Genomic DNA, 22574 nt, shown 5'->3' with positions numbered 1-22574 from the left:
CATACATCAGCACACAATATTACACAGTGACACACACAAACCTAACTGATTTGATCCAGTAATTTCCAGTAATACAACACACTTCTCTCCAGTGTTAAGTATTGCATCAGATCAAACCTGATTCTTTCCAACCAGATCATCAAGCAGATGTTCCATGTGAACACGCGCACTGAGGTCATACCTCAGGAGAGGAGGAGGTCGGTACATCTGGATATGGCTGAAGCATTGTAAGCGATAGCCATCATGACATCACCTCTTCCTGATTTGGCCTCTGAAGACAGATCTGCAGGGCAAAAATAGACTGGTCCTCAAACAAAGCTCATGACTGAATGCTCACAGAAAATCATTACACTAGTGGGCAAACAACAAAGAGATATGAGGTCAAATGTCAAAGAGCAAAGCAAAGTGCTATAAATGGATAATGAGATTCTGTTAGATCTATTTAATGCCAAGTGGATCAAAAGTAAAACAGAGGGGAAGTTTTCCTTAGGACGGTGCAAATGCTGTAGGCATCTACGCAGAGTAACTTATTTTAAACATACCTGAGATTTTTTCTCAGGTATGTTTAAAAATAGGTTTTGGGTTTTTTTTTAAACTTCTGTGATGCATGATTACTGTTGTGGCCATTTCGAGCAACAGATGATGTTTTTCTTTGTGCTTGGCATCATTTAAGTTATGTTTGTGTTTTTTCTCCACCATTTGGAGCATTTTTTTAGTGGAATTATCCATTAAAAATGGCTTGCTATGCAGTTAATTGTGCTAGCAAACAGTCCAAGACGTTTATGCGTTAGTTTGCTAGAAAGGCCCTTTGTCCCTCCTGGAGAATAGGCCCACTTCCCACCAATGCTGCCCACCATGAGGTGGCTTTATCACCTGCTTCTATTCCAGTCTTAGTTCTATGACATACGCGACAAAAGGTCACAGTGGCAGGAGTTTTGCTGCCGTTCCCTGTTTCTTCTTTTTTGTGGGTTTCAGCAATTTTGTGTTGTTGTTTGACATCTTTCTCAGAGTCTGCTTGAGCCATCCCCACCTTTAAGATCTATTCTTGTATCAGAAGTTGCTCATCTGCTGCTAAAGGTTGAAGTCGCTAGTTTTGTCATTTTTCTCATAACTGGATTAAGAGGATGTGGTGTAGGCACTGGTTCAGAAAAGTCTGGACTTTAGCTATGGCTTTTGTAGCTTTTGCAGTTGTCTGTGTCTCTGCTGTACATAGCAGCACTGGCTTGCTGTGCTGATTTTATACAACTTTAAGTTGTATAAATGTAGCTTGGTGGAAATTCTAGTTATTCATATGATAGTGCTAATTAACAGGCAGCCATGTTTGCAGCGCCTTCTAGTCTGCCAAGCTAAATAAGCTAGCTAGAGTCTTTAGCTAAAATCATACCCAGTATGGCGGCATCTGACACCAGGAAAACCAAAATTGTTGTTGCCAAAACCTTAATTGTGAGGTCATAAACTAGCAGGTAAAGTCATGTCAGCTATCTCAGCAAAAATCACAGTGTTCAAACATAAATAGAGGTACAACAGAGTTTGTACAATTCTAATGAGCTTGAAAGTTATTATTTGTCTTTATTCTTTAATCCAGCCTAAACTCTTTTAGTCAAACTTTCTTTGGATTTCTTGAAGGACATTCAAAGCTCTTCTTTGGACTTTTGCTGCCTTTTGTTCTGTTCTCAGTCAAGATGATCCCACACTGCTTCATTAACGGTGAGCTCTGGGGAGGTCAATTCATGACCATGTTTTAGGGATGACTATAGGTTCTCACTGTTGTACTTCTCTCCTGGCCCTTCATACATATTGATGATGATTTGAAGCAAAAAACAAATTTGGATTCATGGCTCCATAAGCCCTGTTGACACTGATTATCAGTACATTTTTTTGTGTGGTGACAGCCACATTTCCATCGAGACCGTTACCAGTGAATCTTTGGCAAACAGTAGATGGATCAACTGAATGGCTAGATACATCTCTCACGTCCTGTGTCAAGTCTTTGTTGATTTTTTCCCCCATTTCTCAAGAACATACTTTCAGGTACTGTTCATCTGCTGCTGACAACTTTTTAGGCTTGTCATTTCTTCCTTTTTCCACACTTGTCCAGTTTCCTCTAAATTTTTGAGTACACACTGCACACAAATTGTGGGGTAAAGACAGCTGTGTCACAGCCTCACAGAGCTGCTCTTAGTCTTAGTCTTAATCTGCTGGGTCGTGCTTATTTAGGTCGCGCTTTTGAACATTGTGTATTTGTTGAAATATTTAGAAATATGTGATTAATAAACCCCCCCAGCTGTAATCACCAGTTCCCTACTGAATGAAGATATCTGCATAAGAATAGGATAATGAGGTTGTCTAAGTGACTGGGTCGTTTCATCTTCTTAAGCATTGTCACAGCAATAGTGATTGAATCCTGACACTTTATTTCAACTAAAAATGTCAGTGGAGTTTAACACTGGAAGCTCAAGCTACAGTGGGTGAAGGAGCCACGAATGAACTAAATACAGACACGGGCGACGTGGGAATTCACTCTTCATTTGCACCCTGAGACAGAAACCATACCCAGACACTGAGATGATGTCACCAATCTTTAATTGATCCCTGTGGTTGCAGCTGTCATGTGACTGAGACAGATGTGGATATCCATGTTAAATCAGCTTCATAAATTAAATTATAATCATACATAATCATATATAATATAATCAGGGCTTTCTAGAAAAAATGGCTTTACAATGTTATTACATAAACCTCCATCTCAACTTTCACTTAGCTCATTCCCGAGTAAACTCACAGAGGCTGTAGTGAGGTGTCATGTGTTCAGCTGGCTAAGTGCACCACCCAGCTTCTCTCTCCATCGCCTATCATCAGTTTAAAGGCTTGGCTCACCCTTGGGGGTTAGGGGGCATTTACAACAGTTTTGCTATAGGACACCAGTGCAACAGTTTTTACCACTACTGTGCTTTATGAAGCCACAATAAATCTTTAATATGGTATCCGCACTTAGTCACTTACGTCATTTTCTGTTTTTATCAAATCAGACTGAAGCTTACGTGATGATCTAAACAGGAGATACACAAAATAGTTAACATTTGAACAATGATTTTATTCAAAAGCACTAAGCCAAATTTAAATCAGTTTTACTTTATTTACACAGATAAAAATAGAAAACCAATCTTCTTCAATCACCTATTAAGGTCCCCATTTATTTTTCACACAAACCCCCTTTAATCATTAGATGCACAATACTCCACATACACCAATAAATAAACCAAAGTGGGGCAACACACACATTTTCATAATACAAATTTCACCCAGCATCAAATTGCACAGCAAGTGAGTCTGCGACCAGATAAAGAGGTTTAAAGTCCTGATTTTATGGCTCTATTTATAAATAAAGCCATAAAATAAGTAGAATTAACTTGAAAGTATCCTATAAACAGAGCTCTACGCCAAACAATTCATCTAAAAGTAGATTCAGTGCACCACCTGGTGGTAAAGAGTGGTCAGTAAAAAAGAAAAAAAAAAGCTTTTCAGGTGTTTGGTGAGTAGCTCAAAAACATGAACACGTAAAATGTGTTTACAATTTAAAAAAACATCCTTTAAGGATATTTAAAGAGCAAAAAAAAAAAAAAAAAAGAATCAATCAATCAATCAATCAATCAAAAACAAAGCAGTGATACTAATGAGGTAAAGGCACACAGCCCAGCGTCGTGGTCTCAAGGTTTTTAAGCATTTGCTTGGTTGGTTATTTTGGATTTTGTGATTAATTAGAGCTTCTTTTTTTTTGTTGTTGTTGTTTTCATGGTCTTAGTTTTTACTGTTATTGCTTAGCTGACCTTTGTTTTTTGTGTGTTTTATTAAGTATTCTGATTCCAGTTCTTTGAATATAGTTTTTGTATTAATTGCCTGGCCTTCTCCAGCGTTTTCCTTAGGGTAAAGTTGCTGTACATATGTATGTGTTTGGCCTTTGTTTGTTACTTTCTGTTGTGGTGTCTGTTTTGGCCCATTTGCCTGTTTATTATTATACCCACAGACATTTTCTGGTTTCCTGTCATTTCTAAATGTCATGGGGTGAATATAATAGAAAAGGAATGAAGGATAAAACTCAGACTCTCCAGCTCCAGAATCCTTGATCCCTGGGAGTGCACCTCAAAAAAGAAGATACAGCTAGGTCGGTAATTTGTTGGACAATGACACAATTTTTGATGTTTTTGTAGTTTTGCCTCTGTAAGCCACCTCAGTGGTTATGTATGTGGCTGAAAGAGATTTACAGAAAAAAATTGGATGAAATGTTTTGGACTAACAGTCATTCTAACACACAGCCAAAGGCTCAAAATAAACTAGTAAAACTAACACAGGGGACAACCTTAGGAAAGCTTCTATAAACCTACTAGTATCAATAAAAATGATCAAGTATCATGTTAAAAACAAACCCAATATCCTAAAAAAAGGAATTTTTTTTAGTTGTTTACATTTTTTTTTATTGTAATATCCAATAATATAATTGATTCCTGGGCTGAATCATTGTGTTCCTCACAGAGATGTGGCCATGAAGTTTAATCAACACTTCTTTAAAACAGCTTAATCAAATGATGATGAATATTATAACCCACAATAAAGCAAATAACTGTAAACTGCCCATAAACACACGAGAGACCGTTCAAAGCAGATTTAGAGAGGCATTCATATAAATTAAAAAAAAGACACATTCTGTGAACCAGGCAAGTCCAGTTTGGTACTATCAAAGTTTGTAAATTAAATTATTCTTACTATTTTTCATATAAAGTATGTTGCTATAATAACTGAAGCACAAAAGTCACCCTCAGTGAGTTATTAGCTTTAATAGCTCTTCCCCCCTCTGTTCTGTTTAGACAGAGACAATAGAGCCTGAATTATATGTAGTATATGTATGTGTATGTCATTATGTGTCATGTCTGTATGGGGATATTTATGGATGCACATCCTCTGGTCATCCATGAGATGTCAGTGTTGTACTACTAACGGTTAGCGTGGCCCAAAGTGTTGCCTCAAAGGCGCCTTTGAGAGTCTCTTGGCAGCACCTGACTCACAGCTAAACACTGGAACATTTGGATGGAAAATGAGACTGTAACTCGGGCTTCAAGAAACATTCCACGTCAAATTATTTAAACTTTTCCGTCAAAATAGACTACATTTTTTTGAGAAGCCTTTTAAACTGAAATGGTTTGCCAGTAATTCATAGCGCTAGCATGGAGGCCAGTGTTGATTTCTTTGATGCCAAAATAGACAGAGTAAAGCCTAAAGTAAAACAATATCTCAAGCGATCGTTTATAACATCTCAGATCGACTGCCTGCTGTGGTTGCAGTGCGGTCAGGCTGAGGTGAGGTTTTTGGGGTTTGCCAGTTCGACCTCAAGTTTAGCTTAAGTGGACATTGAGGTTTGCTCTCATTTGTATGGGTTTAGAAATGGAGCAGGAAATGGGGGAACTTCTTGAGCACCATGCAGGTATTTCAAATTGTGAAAAGCTGGACAGGACATCACTTAACAACATATCAAAAACGGGCTGCGTGTGTCTAAGTAGTGTAAACACAGAAAGCACCCTGTTCTGTGCTCTGGTTTTGCACGTCAAAACAGCTAATTTGGACATCAAATCAAGTGTATAAACATGCAATTTGAGCACTGCGGTAATAAAACAATTTCCATCCATTGAAGTTTTTCGCAGAACACGCTGTTTCAATTTCCCAATTCAACTCTGAAAATTTAGAGTGCGTCCCCGTGGGCAGGGTGGGGTCACTGCGAGCACAATGAATGGGAAGGTATTACACAGCGTGACTAGAGCCCGTCTCTGCGTCTACATCTATACTCCCCAACTTCTGCCCTTGTGAGATCATTGACCACTGACAGGGAATTGGCTGCAGTCTGCTCTCACTGAGTGATTCCCCAGTGGGACAACCTGCCAGGCAGCGAGCTTGCCAGCTACTCTCTCATGCATTTCTCAACAGAGTGGCCGCTGCCAGCTCGGCAAGTCTGGGTGTGTGCCACACAGAGCTTCCTTAGCTATCCCAGACACCTGAACTAGCACAGGAGAAGAGGGGGGAAAACAGGGGAGAAAACAGGGATAGCACGGTGGGGGAGAGAGCTCGGTTCAATAGCCAGCAAACAGCCACTGCAGCTGTTGTGGCCTTTCTCACAACGATTCCACTGTTCAGCCTTCCAGCACAGCACTAATTAAAACTGTGCCCATCCCTCCGCTTGCCAGAACTTTCTTTTTACACATACATTTAGGGCACATGCAATCAGAAAAATGCTCTCTCAGACTCATATGGCATCCCCAAATCTACACAGTCTTTGCCCCCTCACAGCATATTACCAGTTTGTTTCAAGTTTGTAGTTGAGAGTAAAGCATGCCTGGAAGATGTGGGATATAAAAGGTAAACAAAAAGCGTGAAGAAGATTAAAAAATTAGGAGTATTGCAGTACTGGATCAAACTTGTCTAATGCGATTGTGACTTGTCATCCTTCCTACTTTTCTTTCACTGTTTTTCCCTCCTGTCATTGGTAGTTATGTATCTGTTTCGTCAGACTTGCCTGTTATAAAAAAAACAAAATAGTGATGAAAAATTCTTCATTCCTTGCTCCCAAAATGAGTTAATCCCTTTGGTTCCCCAGGTTAAAAGATAGACTGTATATAAAAGAAAGAAGACACCCTTTTTGTGACCGCACCCACATTATTAAATATTTGGATTAGCCATATTTGCATCAAATATCATTAGTTCTGGATCAAAATGTATCGCAGAACTGGATTTTCTCAACTGTGATATCGCTTCCTTTAGGTCGGTGATTTCCCAACTGTTGGCAGGGGGCCCCCTTGTGTGCTGCAAAGGTACTGCAGGAGGGCTGCAGTAATAACAGAAATTGAGTTTGAAATTACTCTAAAGTTACACATTTATATGCATCTATTTATTTACATAAGAAGTGAATTAAATCTGGAAACAAGAGGTGGTTAGCTTATACATATATTACTCTTTACTTTGACTTAAATTTACCACTCTTGTATTGAAGTTTGTGTCCCAATGGTCTTCGGGTCACACATTTGGCTTAACACTTAGCGTATGATTGGGTAGCATTAGCAATTTACAGCCAACAGCCTGTGCTGTTTATGCTTTTTGAATAAAAATATCAAGGTTTGTTATGTCACATTCTTTTGTATTTTTATTAGAGTGAAAATTTACAATTGTGTGGGCCCCATTGGGATTGGTTGTTAAGCGGACCGCAGCACTCTTGACTTTAGGAATTGCTGCTTTAGCGGCATCTTTAATTTAAATATATGGCAATTAAAAATAGCTTGTCGTGTAGTCAATTGCTCTGACAGCATGTTTAAAAACACTATGCTCCAGTTTTTTATCAGGTGTGTGCATGATCCACTCATATAGTTATCTGCTAACCACATCTGCTAACCAAGCTAGCTAGCTTTGCTGATCTATAGAAGTCCAACTCGGGTACAAGTTGAACTGGTGACCCTTTGTGCCACAAGGCTATTGGAACAGTCGAGGTTTGAGCCTGTGGCTCTGTGCTCCCCTACACAGCAACAGGCTCATTATAAAGGCCCCCCAAATATTTGTTAAAACACAATATGGTTACTTCTGGCTTTAAAAGCAAGATGGTGATGACCACATTGTTAAAGACAAAGCTAGTTCACAAACCAGTGAATGACATGGATAACGCTGTGGTTACTAGGTCCACCTTTTAAAACCAGAGCGCTTTCATTGAAATGAAAACGTGAAACAAAATAAAGTATTATTTTTGTGACTGATTAATCTGTACATATTTGTTGTCAAGAGCTAACACAGCTAGCATAGCCAACAAACTGTGATAAAATGATAAAAACAAACCCTCACATTTTTTTCCCCAGACCATCGCAATGATGCAAAAGAGAGTTGAGCAATGGATCATACCACATGAGCAGCTGGAAGTGGCCAATGTTTGCTTGATGAATAACACAGAATTAAACGATGGTCAGAATTGTTGATAATTAAATTAATTAGAGCAAATCACTTCTGCAGCAGAACAAAACAAACGCTTCCCTCCTGCTGGAGGACACGCAGGCTGCAGCTGAACAGAAGTACACTGCTTTCCTTAGCGGCTGGGCCCTACTCGCTACCCAGTGTGTTGGCTTCCAAGAAACCTCTGGTCCCAGCCACTTCCCCTCACCTTCTCCAGAGTGGGCATTCCAATATAGATTAGCTGGAAATCTTTCCTGTTCTACTGAGGATAATCCTCCGAACAAGGCTGCTCGGCTCGCATATTAAGAATGATTTAGGCACAGCGAATTCCGGTCAGGTTGAGACTGCTTTCATGTTATGATGTGGCTGTTTCAGTTCTCCTACATACTCTGTGGAGAGAATGGGAGCTGACAGAAGAAAGGAGAGGAAAACTGAGTTCAAAGTCATCATGTGGATTTGTAACATGAATTAGGGTCACTGTTACACTACAGCTCCATCCATTTCAAAGAAAAGAGGAAGTGTGGGTGTGTGCAGAATGAAGGGTGCCTGGGAGTTAACTTTAAAGACGTTTGAGGTCTTGGGGATATTTCCACATCAGGTTTTCCTTCAGCCTCACATGCACACACACACACACAGACACACACACATTACCCACCACATAGCAAAACATTCATCAGGACTGTGTTAGTATGAATGGGAATGACAAGAAAGCCCTTCTGGGGGTCACACAGTGGAAAGTATTTACTCCACATAATGTGATTTAAAAGTGACTGAGAGGACACTGCTGCCTTTAAGATAACAGGAAGCTTTAATTATCACCATGTCAAAACTGGGCTAAATGGGTTAGTTAGGCTGCTGTGATGTGACTGAAACAAATGAGCCGTTCGTTTTTCTCAATATATATTCAGCTCATTTCAGTCAAATTCATAAAAAGAAAGAAAGAAAGAAACCCGGGGAGGTTACCACAGGCAGTGAGCCGTCACACTTTCTCCACTCCGGGGTGGATTTCTGTAGGCAGAGGCAAGAAACGAGAAAAGTCTTCCTAACAAGATTTATAATTTTACGCCAAGGGTTCAAGCTTTTTGGCTTGTTCTACCCCCGAGTGGGATTGGTCAGCATTTCGTTCTTTAATTCATTCATGGAAACGCCACCTTATGTTCTTCCTCACAGCGAGTGTGTGTAAGAGGAGATGGGTCCAATCGGAACACAATGCGAGTTTTAGCTGTGGAGAAAAAAAATAAGAAAACACTGGCTCGTTCCAAACGAAAGTGAAAAGGACAGTAAGGGGAAGGACAGGGGTTTTTAGTGGTTTTACACTTCAGTGGTGCTGTTTGAAAGGCCTTTCAGCAACTTGGGTGGCACGGTTGTTCCTAGCATCTCCGTTAATGTATTGTCATTGGCTCCGTGCACTTGTCAGCATCATTGCTCACTTTCTCGGGACAACAATGTTGATTTTGCTTTATATAAGGCGAGGCCAGGCAGCAAGCAGCAGCTCCTCAGAGTCGTACGTGAAATCGGGCTCGTTTTGTGAGAGCTTGTGTCACCGCAGACACGTCCAAATTCCTCTGACGTGTTTATTGTTGCCTTTTATTTCACCGAGGTCATACTGCACGGCTCACCCCCCCCCACCCCCCCTTTTTTTGCTGCCCCTCCATGAGAAATCTTGTGTGTCGTGTAAACAGAGGACCAGAAAATAACAAGCACAAGAAAAAAGGAAAATTTCCACCCCGGCATCCCCTCACCTCCCTCCCCTCCCTCCCCTTTCAGTGTACCCACTACTTGTTGTCCTTTATTTGTAGCCTAAGTGCCTTGGCATTAAATCTTATTATTTTTTTGGTAAATAAACCAGTTTCTGGTAGGAATTACACACAACTTGGTGTGAGGTCCTTTTCAGTAAAAGGGGCCTGGATCCTTTTATCTAAAATGTTTTCTATTTCTGCTTTTGTAAGACACTTTTGAGTGCTTTGAAAGAGAGAAACCAGGTTTTTCTTGCGTTTCTGGGGGTGAGGTTGGGGATTTTTCTCAGCATTGTGGTGAGATTTATTCTAAGAGGCTGCATTTTTTCCTGATTTCCCTCTTTGTTCTCTGTAAGTAGTTCCAGGCCCCCCCTCACTCTCTCTCTCTCTCACACACACACACTCGTCTGTGTGTGCGTAAATGCGCACAAAGCTCTGTGATTTTGCACATGGGCGTACGCGTGTGCGCAGGGGAGGCACATGTGTGAATGTGTGCGCGCGAGGCTGAGGCGGGGACTCGACGTGACACCTGCTGTTGGGATGAATAGGGTCAGTGGCAGGGCCCTTCAGCAGGCAGCAGCTGCTTGTTCTCACTACAAACCCGACTCCCCGTGAGCATCAAAGCCTCGGGGACTACAACCGAGGGCCCTGACACAACACACAGTGCCCTCTACCACCATCTCCTATCATTACAGTTATTATCCTCAACTATTGCAATCCTCCCGCCCACCCCCTCTCCCAGGGTCACGATCTTAATCATTCGGAAGGAAACTTGAAATTGACCTGAGAAAAACATCAAAAAGCAAACTTCAATTTCCATTCGTGCGCTCTCTGAAAGCAGGAAGAGGTTTCCAGACAGCTGCTGACAGACAAGGATTCCTGGTATTTGGTTGGTCTGACCTGTCTGTGCTCTCTTGCTGTGTGGTAGTCTGCCCCACGTGTGACTTAGTGGGTCTGAAAAACATTCCCTGTGGCATAACAGAGGGAGAGGGGCAGAAGATAAACAGTGAGGTAGGAAAACATCAGTCTGTGCTTTAGCTGCTTCCAAAGCGAGTCCATCACGTTTATATACCATCTGTTTGGACAGGTTTTTTTTTTTAAATTAGAAATTAAGAAAAAAAAATAACATCGCATTAATCCATAATCACATGGTAGACTTACAAAGTACACATCCTTTGGTAGCATTTTGTTTCACTGGCATTCTTCAGAGTTCACAGTGAAGGTAGGACAAATCCAGCATCTTCCCTTATCTATCCACCAGAGGTCAGCCTTTTATTAGCAAAATCTGAAGCCTCACAAAACCGCTTTTTTTCATGAGAAAATTTACATTAAAAGGGGGTAAAAATCTATAAATTACTAGTGATGCAGACCCGATATATGAATGATTTTGCTTTGCTGTGTTGTACAAACAGGGGCGTGTGTCTGAGGTTCTGAGATGAGTCACGGCACTAAAGCCTCCAGCTGGTTATTTGGGCTCAAACATACTATTAAAGTATACACATTGCAGTCCTTTTGCAGTGCACTTGTTAAATGAAGGGTTTGTCTACTTGATACTACACAGGCAGCCGATGGTGCTGTGAATATTTTCAAAAAAAAAAGAAAAAAAGAAAATGCAAAAAAAGTTTCCAGCTGAGCTGAAAATTCTTAACAAAAACAAACAAGTCGGCTCAAAGTGTTCCCGCCTATTTTTACAGTTGTGCGTGTGGTTTTTTTGTTGGTGATGTTGTTGTTTTTGCTTATTAAATCATTCCTTAATGTTGCATGTCCTTTTTTATTTGACCCATGTAGTTTGCAGGAAGTTGAGCTAAGATGCAGGTGGCAGGAGTCTGGTCCTTTTGCTGAGTTTGTAGTTGAAGTACATGAGAGCCTTGGACTGCGGGGCTCTCCTGGGTTGGCAGGTGCGTCCGTTGCCGAAGAATCCCTCCAAACACAGACAGGTGTAGGAACCATCGGTGTTGAAGCAACGAGCATGGCGGCTGCACCGGTGAGCCCCGGTTAAACATTCATCCTCATCTTTGGAGAAGAAGAGAAGGAAATAATAGTTTGATGGCCTCACAGCATGCGAGTATGCTAGACCTGCTTTACAGTTGTTTTATCGATCAGCGGGAAGAGAGCGAAAAGGTTTTGGGACTGACTCCTTGAAACCTGCCTAATAGATAATTTTGCAGTGTTCATCACACAGATGAAAACAAAAAAAACAGCTTGCGGGTGAGCCCACAGCTGAGTGGGTGAGCTACGAGTGCTCATCAAATAAACATGGTCTCTGGATTCTCTGCTGCCAAAGCACATCTTCACATGATCCCTCTCCTCTGCCAATTAGCGCAGATGAGGAGAACATGTGGGGATGGTGCTGTGATCCATTTAGTCATTTACGGGGCTGACATGGAACCAATTTGAAAGAGATTTTCAAAAATTCATATCACTTCTGGCTTCACTTTGGTGGGAAATGTTATATCTTCTTTGCTCTCTCGCTGTATTTCAGATTTTCTCAACCATTCAAGTCCAAGAAGACAACAAAATTCTATGAATTAGAAAAAAAAACACAAAATACACACACACACACACACACACACACACACACATGCACACATACACACGTGACAGTCTGCTCAACAACATTGCTTTTTACCTCGGCATTTAACGGAGCCCTCCAGCGCCCCCATCACAAAACCGTCTTTGCACACACAAACGAAGCTGCCAAAAGTGTTCTTGCACGTCCGCCGTGGTGGACACACATCCTGCTGACACTCGTTTACATCTGGAACACACCGCAAATAAATGTTTGACTTGCACATCACTGAAGTTTTTGTTATTTTGGGGGATACAACAGCTCAGTATACATCACTTCAGAAGACCTTACACTGACTTACATTCATTTCCTGGAGATTTACACTAAACTCTAAATCTAATCTCACCCTAAGCCTAAATCGTGTGTTCACCTTAATGTTTGATGATGACGCCTTAGTTTTTCCCCATGAAGAAGACATGACCACATATTGTGACTCTGTGAACAGAGTCCAAACCATGAGTCCACACCTGGACCACACACACACACACACACACACACACACACACACACACACACACACACACACACACACACACACACACACACACGCATGTCTTTCCAGGACAAGGTGCTTTCTTGTCTTCGCTCAAAACAGCAATTACCTTCTAAAACACACAAATGAGTACCTGGACCTCACGTCATTGCTTTGAAAGGTGCGCTGTTAAAAGACAAGGAATGACCCAAACGCATACAAATTCAGGTGTGGACCATGAAGCTGTGTATGGGTTTTTGGCACACCCTGCAAGTCACTCATGAAAATATAAAATCATAAAGTTTGTGAACCAAGACCACAGATCTATGGAGCTGAACTAGTTTTTAAAGCCGACCTGTTTATGACACTTTAAGCGGGGTATAGATTGAATAAAACCTGGACATCACCAACATTACGTCACAAGTTTGGTTTTAGATTACCAGTTTCAAATCTTCATCATTAATGTTTGGTATTTTGGAGAAGCTACCTTACATGGATGCGAGGGTAGAGTGCCTCGCAGATTCTAGATGGGACACCTCTCAATCAACACAACCACACCCCTAACTCAATTATCAAGGTAGATGAGTTGTAAAAAGAAGAAGGGAAACCATCCACAAAGGCCAAAATGATTTTGCCCCCTCTACCAGGTTGTAAATATGCTTTTCAGTGTTGAAAAATTGGGCATTTTATCATGGGAGTTTATAGGGATTAACTCATTTCTGGAGCCAGCCTCAAGTGGCCACTAAAGGAACTGCAGTTTTTGCCACTTACAAGCTGAACTTATAAATTATCTTTACTGAGGGCTTCATTGATGCATATAAGATCCTACTGAAAAAAACAGAGCATCTTCAGAAAATTATTTGAGAAGTACTAAAAGGAATTTCTAATATTTTGCACTAACCCTGAGCGATAAAGGATTTTTTTGTGTGTTATATTTGAATTATTTTAAATGTCTCTGTACCTAATAAGCTGACAACCAAATATTTCTTTCCTAGGTAATATACTTACTTTAAGGAAGAGGAGGAACACCTGCAGATTTTTTAATTATTATTTGTCATTTGTCCCAGTGTCATTTAAATAGAGCAGTATTTCAGTGAGAGAAAAACAAAAAACAGTGACTTCCCACTGCCTTTGAAGTTGACTAGCTCCCACAAAGAGTGTGTGAATGCGCCTTAACAGCTGCGAGGTTCGCTTCATTACAGGACAGGAGTCGTCAGGAGTTATCGAGAGGGACTCCAGCATTTTAGGTAATTCCCTTCATTTTAGGTTATTAAAGGCTATTTTTACCACTGGGTGGACAGATCAGTGGATGTCTGGTAACTTAGCTGCAGGTAGTTGACATAATGTGCATGCTTTCATCACACTCAACTGAGTGTGGAGGCTTTATTTTTATTTTTAAGCTTTGAGCAAACATTTCCTAATAGATTCATCTATGAGTTCTAATTAAGCATTTATTCAGACCTGACAGTAAGTTGATGATTATAAATCAAAGCTCTTTAGCTCTTTAGACAGACATCAGTTGGAAAATAAAAACCCACTCTCTCCCATATACGAGAATAATGTCACATTGACAACTAACAGCAACAGCAACGGCAATTTTATTTATATAGCACGTTAGATTATACATAAACTCAATGTGCTCAACATAAACGATAAAACATGACACCTTTGTGGGTTAAAGGCAATAAAAACAACAAAATAAAGAAATAAAATACTATTTAATGTGCAGCTTATTATTTTTGAAAACGGGTTAGATCATCAGAGGAAAACAATACGTGCATTTGTGTATCATCTGCATAAGAATGGTAGAATATGTGATTTTTTTTTTTATAAAAGTACCAGGTGGGAGCATGTAGAGGTCAAAGGTAAAGGTTAAAGAGTAATGGACCAAGAACAGACCCTTGAGGAACACCTGATTAAATTTTTATATGTGCAGATCTAAAATTAGTTACTGGAACTAAAAAAAAACAACAACCTCTATTCTTTAAGTAGGATTATCAAGAACCTGACCTAAACCAAACCTAAGCCTTAAATTAAAATTAAATTAAAATGTCATGACCAACAGTATCAAAGGTGAAAAAGCGAAAAAGTTCTGATATTTTGCTGAGGAAAGAACGATTAGAAGTAGGTGTATAATTGTTAATGAATCAAACATATTTTTCTAGAGTAGCAGTGTGATTAAGAGACATTCTGTAAAGACCTGTTAATGATATTTACTGCATGGGTAAATTTAAAAAAAAATACAGATTTGAACAGTTACCGGTCTGATTATCGGGTGAATAAAAACTGTGAAAAGTTAGAATCTAAACGGGGTGACATACTGAGGGTGTTTCTAAGGAGGCACTACCTTCACAGGTCTTGTTGTCAGCAGCCAGGTGGAGGCCGGGGGGACACAGACAGCGCGGCGCTCCCCCTCTCTCCATCTGGCAACCAAACTGGCAGTGCAGGGAGGAACATGCGGCCTCTCCTGGAAGACAGACAGGGAAACACTGGCTGAGGATCGGTCAGAGGGTCACACACACTGTCATGCCACCACACAGTACACGAGCGCATGCTCTGCAACACTCAGACCAGTAATGAAGCTGTAAACAGAAACGATAACTGAATGCTCCTTAAAAACTAAAATCTTACATGAATCACTAATTTATGCTCTTTGCTCTTGACCCTGTCACCGCCAAGGTTTGTTATGATATCACTTTCCATAATATAAACTGTAAATTTCAGCCATAAACATTTATGCGAGGCTAAAAGGATGTGTAAGCTGAGTCCTCGGACACTTTAACCTCCTATTATGGTATGAAGACGGTGGAAAGCTTTTTGTAGAAAACTGATCGGAGAGAAATATAATCTGCCAGCACGCAGGCTTTTCTTAATGTGGATTTTAAGCATTCCCCTTGTTGAAATCTCCCAATTCTTTGAATCTTTGGGCTGAACAGAATAATCTAATACCCTCCACAGAAAATTACTCACTGGTGCAGGTGTATCCATCTGCACTGAGTGTGTATCCAGGTTCACAGTAACAGCGATAGCTACCGTGCGTATTCATGCAGCGCTGGGAACACGGCCTCTCCGGCAAACCGCACTCATTCACATCTGGAGTCAATATGAAACATTATTCAAGCGGCAGATAGAAATCCTTGTGGTAAATGATGCAGAATGACGCAGGTAATGGTTAAGAAATCAAAAACATAAGACAGACAACGATTTTGTAAATGATACTCCACCTTCATTGCACTGCGGTCCTTTATAACCCATGGAGCATGAACACTTGTCCGGTCCCACACATTTCCCATTTATGCAGGATCTCTTGCACACCGCTGCGGACAACAACAGACACAATGTAACTTCTGCACACTGGTATGAGCTACATAAAGCAGCATGTAAAGCGTGCACAGGATAATGGAGAAAAACCTAATGTGAGCTATGTTAGCAAGCTAAATGTTTATATAACTGAATAGTTTAAACTGCATTAATGATTAAACCTGATGACAATAATGTGTGCTAAAACAGGTGTTTAAACAGGTGTCTATGGGTGAGGACCTCCAGCTCAGCTGGTTACACTCACTGAATGAAGCTTTGTCTCATAGCGGTGCATTCTGGGTCATTTTTGATGCAATTATCTGACATAGTATGGCTTACACTGTGGTTAACTGTACTAAGAGACAACTTAAGAAGAAATAATACAATTCTATCATTATTTTTTATATATTAGGACAGTTAATAAAGTTAGTTCTCATAGAAATATTGCCAAACAGTAGTCTGGAAAACAAAGGGTAATGTCACAGTGGCTATATTCTTCTTTTATGTAGTAACTATACTTATACTTAGGCTCAGCACTGACAATTTTAAATCAAACAATCAAGATTTGGTTGAAGTGGCGACTTTCAAGGGATTTCACAAAACACATTGCATTAACTATTTAGGAATTACAGACATTTGTATGCACAGTCCGCCATTTTTAGAGGCTCAAAAGTGTTAAGACAAATGACTAACAAGAAGTTTCATAGCCAGGGGCTCTCATTATTTAATTACAAATTAAGCAGATAAAAGATCTTTGGTTGCTTCCAAGTGGAAATGTCAACATGAGCTCAAAAGACATGTGAGTACAAGAGAGGTAGGTCATGATTAGAAAAAACAAAATCAACGTATTAAAGTGGCACAATCAATAATCTGGTCCATTTTTACAAACATTGAAAGCACTGACCAGCTCAGCAACAATAAAAGGCCCGAAACATCAAAGAGGAACACGAATGTGATTGATTGCAGAATTATTTCCATGGTTAAGTAAAACAATGTCATGACATTTAACCAAGTCAAGAATGGCATCGAGGAGTTCTTCAATCAAAAGGCGCCTTCATCAATGTGCATACACAACAAGGTGCAAACCACTGGTTACACTCTAGAAGAATAAGGCCAGATTAGAGTTTCCCAGGAAACGTCTAAAAGAGCCTGCAAAGTTCTGGGGGAAGAAAATCTCTACAATTCAAGCTTAACTTGTACCAGAATGACACGAAGAGAGAAACTCGATCATGCCAAAGCATATAACATCATCATCAGCATAGGCATGTATGACTGCCAGTGGAGGCGAGTCACTAGTGTTTATTGGTGATGTGACTGCTGATAAAATTATCGGAATGAATTGTGAGGTGTTTTTTCCTGCATCTTGAAACAGAGCTAATAATACTAGACTAATTGAGCCATAAATTATGTGCTGAAAGAAACTGAAGCACCTCATAAAACCAAGGGGAATAGTTAACTCTCAGCATACATTTTACATTTTGCATACAGCTTTAAATGTAAATATACAAAATATACACATTTAATTAATATCAGAAAAATGTCTCAAGAGCAATACTGTCTTTCAGGTTGTTACAGCTTATTATAAAGTACGTGTCATAATATCTCACATTTCTTTCTCTCCTGAGCTCATAAGTGACCTCAGGAGCTGGATAATTGGGGCTGTTGTATTACTGAACTGCAGAATGACTTATGCTCACAAATGCTGTTAACATTCTTCCATCCAAAACAACAGGAAGTCGTCTGACCATAGCTGCAGAGACCCCGACTTTGCTCCGGTTCATCCTCCACTGGCCTGTGGAGGCTGGGACAAGAGGTTATCTGATTATTAATCATCACCAGACCTCCAGGGCTTTAGCACAAAGCCCCTCTTATGCCTGGGAGGTAGGCAGTGCAATTAATCACCAATAAAGTTTTACAGCTATTTGCCATTTGATGGTTTTCCCAGAAGCAGTTGTGAGACAGAGACAATAATATTAGACCAACCACACACAAAAAATGATATTTAAATGTGAAAGAGATGAAGTAAGATAGATTATCCTACTTATGCTGAAATCAGTGTAAGGTAGAAATAATGCACTGTATAATAAATAGGGTGTGATTTTGGACATGAGATCGTCTCTTTCTCAGATAGGACATACAAGGACAAAGAAGTAACCGCTTAAGCTGAAAATGTCTTCACTTTTGCAAACAATAAAAACAGAAATGCTCTTGGGAAATCTGTTTCATAAACACCCAGAGACAAGAAGAAAAAGAGAAGACGGAAGAAGGGAAGTAACAGAAATAAATAAATTCCAGATTAGTTAGTAGATGAGATCACATCACAAGCAGGGATGAACATAAATCACAGCAAGCTGGAAACAGAGTTTAGTCTTAATACAGATGTTTCCCAGTGTTCACTGATGGTACTGCAGAGCACGTCTCAGTGTGCATATGTAGTGAAGAACACAAAGCCAAAACAAAAGCAAGACAATATTATTGGTTCATCTGCTAAATTAATAATTTGATTAATTTAGGCATCATTTGAGTTGTCCATCGACATTACAACTACAGGACCTGTGTAGTGTATAATAATACTAAGGTTGCAGTATAAGTGTGCTTACTGCTGTTTTGGGTTACAGTAGCATGTGTTATATTTATTATATTTATAAGTGTTTTAGTACAAAGAGCAAGAAACATTTTCATTGTTTTGTTACTTTTTTCTTCTTCACTCACCTTTTTGACTCACTTAATCATTTGTTATTATTAATCTGTGGCTCTCCTTCACAGTGTATTTTATGTTCCATCTTCCTTCTTTCACCCCCAACTGTTCACGCCCTGAGCCTTATTCTGCTGGAGATTTCTTCCTGTTAAAAGGGAGTTTTTTCTTCCCACAGTCGCCAAAGTGCTTGCTCATATGGGGTCACCTGATTGTTGGGGGTTCCCTTGTTTCCTCTGCATTATTTTAGGGTCTTTACCTTACAGTATAAAGTGCCTCAAGGAAACTGTGATTTGGCGCTGTATAACTAAAACTAAAATTAAACTAAAAAAATTAATTACTTTGCACTTGACCAGAAATATAACCTTAAGGGTTAAAAAAAACTCTTTGGGGCTAAAATCACCAAAATTCTTAATAAGATTCAAAATTAGATTAATTAGATGCACTTACTATCTACCTAAGATCTACTCTAACTTCTCTACTAACCAAGTTTGAGTAAAACTTGAAAAAGTGCAATGGAAATGGGAGACTGCTCACCTTCAAACTAAAAGTTGTGCCTCAGTGTTTCAAATAGTGCAACTTTTATTTTGAAGGCCAAGGGTCTCACAGTTTTAGTATCCTCAGAGAATAGTTTGCAAGTGTTTGTAAAGAAGTCAGCATATTCTTAATCACTTGACTGTACATATCATGATAATTGACAGACCTTCAAATTGGCAGAGCAGTTAGCATCAGATAGACACGTGTGTGCAAAACCTCCATATCTTCAGACAGATTTAGAAGTGTCTCATTAACCCAAAGTTACTTCCTGGAGGTGTCACCAAGAAGTCTGCGGAGCAGTAACACTTTCTAGAAGGTCAGTTTTAAATAAGGGCTAGCTAGCTAGGTAGGTTTCTAGCTAGGTTAGCATGCAAAATGGTGAACAAAAAGGTTGCCATAACAACAGAATATTCAGCATTAACCAAAGGTTAGTTTAGCTTTTACTTTAACAACTTCTTCACTCAGTCAAAACTAAATTTAAAAAGTCTATGTTGTCTCAAAATATTCATGATATCTTTTACTTGTATTTGGATTTTTCTACTCTTCTATATATGAATACCCCACACTTTAAATCAGTTGTAACCAATGTTCGCTCTAAGCTGCGTGCATGCTCAATTGCGCAGTGTTGGCATGGTCTCTGTGCACAGAAAATCTGTGTTGCGCACATAGAAAAAAAATCTAACCTGAATTGAAATTAAAATAAATAAGTTAACAATTCTGTTTTCCAGTGTTAGTCAGTAAGTGACTGGCTGCTCCAGTATGGGATTAGACGATGCCACCTTATCCCATAGTCCAGCCGCTGATGTGATTCACATTCGTATATACGCAGCTAATCAACGTCATTGACAGGCTATGACAGCGTCCTTATGTGCCGACACATCTCCTGTTGTCAGGCCTGCAGGTATCAGGCTGTTGTTCTCCTTTATCTCATAGTGGACAGAAATTATTTTTTGGAGTGGCACAAATAATTTGTGCGGCATCAAATTTGATGAAGAACACCTGATTGTTCTGTAAATAGTTTTGAAATGTTTATTTAAACAATCGCCCTTGGCTGCATTTTTAGGTAAACAGCTGCAAAAAACTTTGTTGTTTGCATAACTATATAATGAATTGCCCAACGTTGGTCATTATATACTGTATTTTGCAGACAGAGAGTTACAGGACTCTCTCCCAGACCACAGACTCATACTCATAATGCAAGTCAGAGCAAATAAATAAATGAATAAATAAATAAAGTTGTGTTTTCAAAATTGGAGTTCAAGTTACTTTTACGTCCAATAGTATTAACATACTACACAGGCCAATGACTAGATTCTTTTTTAAATTTTCATTGTAAGTGGGCTAAAGCAGTTAATTAAAAGAAGTCTAACATAAATGTAAATGCTGTAATTTGATTCTTTTAATAAACCATGTAACTTGGGTGGATTCGATGCTGGCGTGACCACAGTGCACACGTCTGCTGTTGCTCACAGTGGTCCAAGGGACCGCTCAGGGAGTTTGTGTGTTCACTCAGACACATGAAAAATTAGAGGGAACTTTGGTTGTAACTCTTGTCAGACCTTTCTACAATTCCATATACACCCAGACTCATACTATTAGCAAAAGAAAAGCTTAATTCTTTTTAATCACGTGGCTTTGTTTTTTCTACATCTTTGATTCTATATTACTTCAACCATGCCCATCTGTTCATTTTTTATTGGATCTGTCAAGCATACTGCTGCCTATTTAAAGCATCTGTACACTGTAACTACTTATGAAACACTTTCCTCATCCCGAGTCTTTAACAAAAAAAGTCCTTCTATTCTATACAATCACAATTTCTCCCTTATTATTTGCTTTCATCAGCAAATGTGTATTAAAACTCAATTGCCTGCAGGATCACCATGTGAGCTGCATTTGTAGCTGCTCTTAAATCTCCATGTTAACAGGCTATTAAATGATCTAATACAAAGCAAGTGGATTAATTTAAGATGTTCACACTGTACAGGAAGAAAGAGTCACAACCATTACTTTTTTAAAAAGGCTTTTACAATATTCTTGTGGTATTACGTTCACTTTTACCAGCTTTAGGGAAAACTGAAAAAAAAATCTGCATGTTTTTTAAGAAAATTTAACAAATTCAAATTTCCTTCAAATAGAAATACTTTCAGAAAACTCTTACCCATCCCGATGATCAGCCAGAGAAAAGAAAACAAAATGTGCCATCACCACAAAGACTTGCTGACTTAGTTTGGTCATTTTGTTCCACCACAGTTTCTATTTTAACCTCTGAACTACATATTAGCTTCTGCTATCCTCGGACGTTCTCGTTTTTCAGTGTCTGTGTGCTCGAAAAGCAGCGTTATCTTCTATCTTGCATGCCAAGGGGCATTTAGGTGTATGTGTGAGTGTTGAAGAGCGGAGGGAGTAATTGCAAGGTGCTGACAGCAAGAGGTGTGACAGCTCACCTGTGTAAGAGACGCAAAATATAGAGTGGGACACAAAGAGAGGCGCAGGGACGAAAGAGAGAAATAAAAGAGGGAAGGAGGTGTGAGATTGCAAAGAAGCTAAAAAAATCAGATCACTGGTCTGGGTCATTTACTGACTTGTTCCAATCCATATCACACTGCCTTCAACAGCAGATGTAGTTTGTGCTGCTGTCATTGTTCTAACAGTGCCTCCAAAGTCAAAGTGTTTGAGTGCCTATCTGCAGTCCACACTTATAACCCAATGAAAACGCCCCACTGAGACCCTGAAGAAAGTTTTGGGCTTTAAATAGGCTAAACTTTAATACAGTAGCTCTTTTCCAGTCTTACAGAACAAAGCACTTAAAGCGCATACACATTCACAGAGCACATGCCACACACGCTGCTGATTGGTCTGAGGCAGCTGGATTGTTTTCAGACTGTACTCCGGGTTGATTTATCAAGCTTTGTGTGACCGTTTAGCCTCACTGCCAATGAGGAAAAGAAAATCCAGATAAGGGAACGATATCCTGGGTATGTTGAACTTTTCTTTGGAGTAAAGGCCCCACGAGACCACAAGGGCAGCACAGCAGACGATCCAAAAAACCAAAACAAAACATGAAAACAGTGGACTGATTAGGGATGAGAAACAGGTGGGGAATGAGGCACAGGTGACAGTAATCAGACACAAGTGGAGACAATCAGAGCGACAAAGGCACGAGACAAAGACAGGAAGGGAAAACAAAAACGGGACAATCAACAGAAAATTATCTATCAAAGAAAACGAGGGAACAACCAAAAGACAAATAACCAACACCGAGACATGTAACACTGGGGTTAAAGCAAA

At 39.8% G+C, this 22574-nt stretch overlaps 1 protein-coding gene across 8 annotated transcripts in view; it reads right to left on the bottom strand.

Annotated features, from left to right (window-relative positions):
- Nucleotides 1-10743: 10743 nt before the first annotated feature.
- hhip (hedgehog interacting protein) overlaps nucleotides 10744-22574 on the bottom strand; it is a 73852-nt gene continuing 62021 nt past the window's right edge. For 7 of the 8 annotated variants that reach the window (XM_080303010.1, XM_080303012.1, XM_080303015.1 and 4 more), the window contains 6 exons: nucleotides 17743-17852; nucleotides 15976-16068; nucleotides 15722-15844; nucleotides 15099-15218; nucleotides 12340-12468; nucleotides 10744-11723 (listed from right to left, as the gene is read on the bottom strand). In XM_080303010.1, coding sequence (XP_080159136.1) covers nucleotides 11515-11723; nucleotides 12340-12468; nucleotides 15099-15218; nucleotides 15722-15844; nucleotides 15976-16068; nucleotides 17743-17852 — 784 coding nt within the window. In that variant the 3' untranslated portion in view covers nucleotides 10744-11514. Of the gene's footprint in view, nucleotides 11724-12339; nucleotides 12469-15098; nucleotides 15219-15721; nucleotides 15845-15975; nucleotides 16069-17742; nucleotides 17853-22574 lie in introns of those variants that run through there. The other variant, XM_026171335.2, reaches the window with a different exon arrangement.

The sequence above is a fragment of the Astatotilapia calliptera genome, chromosome 6, assembly GCF_964374335.1.
Source record: "Astatotilapia calliptera chromosome 6, fAstCal68.1, whole genome shotgun sequence".
Lineage (NCBI taxonomy): Eukaryota > Metazoa > Chordata > Actinopteri > Cichliformes > Cichlidae > Astatotilapia > Astatotilapia calliptera.
This window is presented reverse-complemented; position numbering and strand designations above follow the sequence as displayed.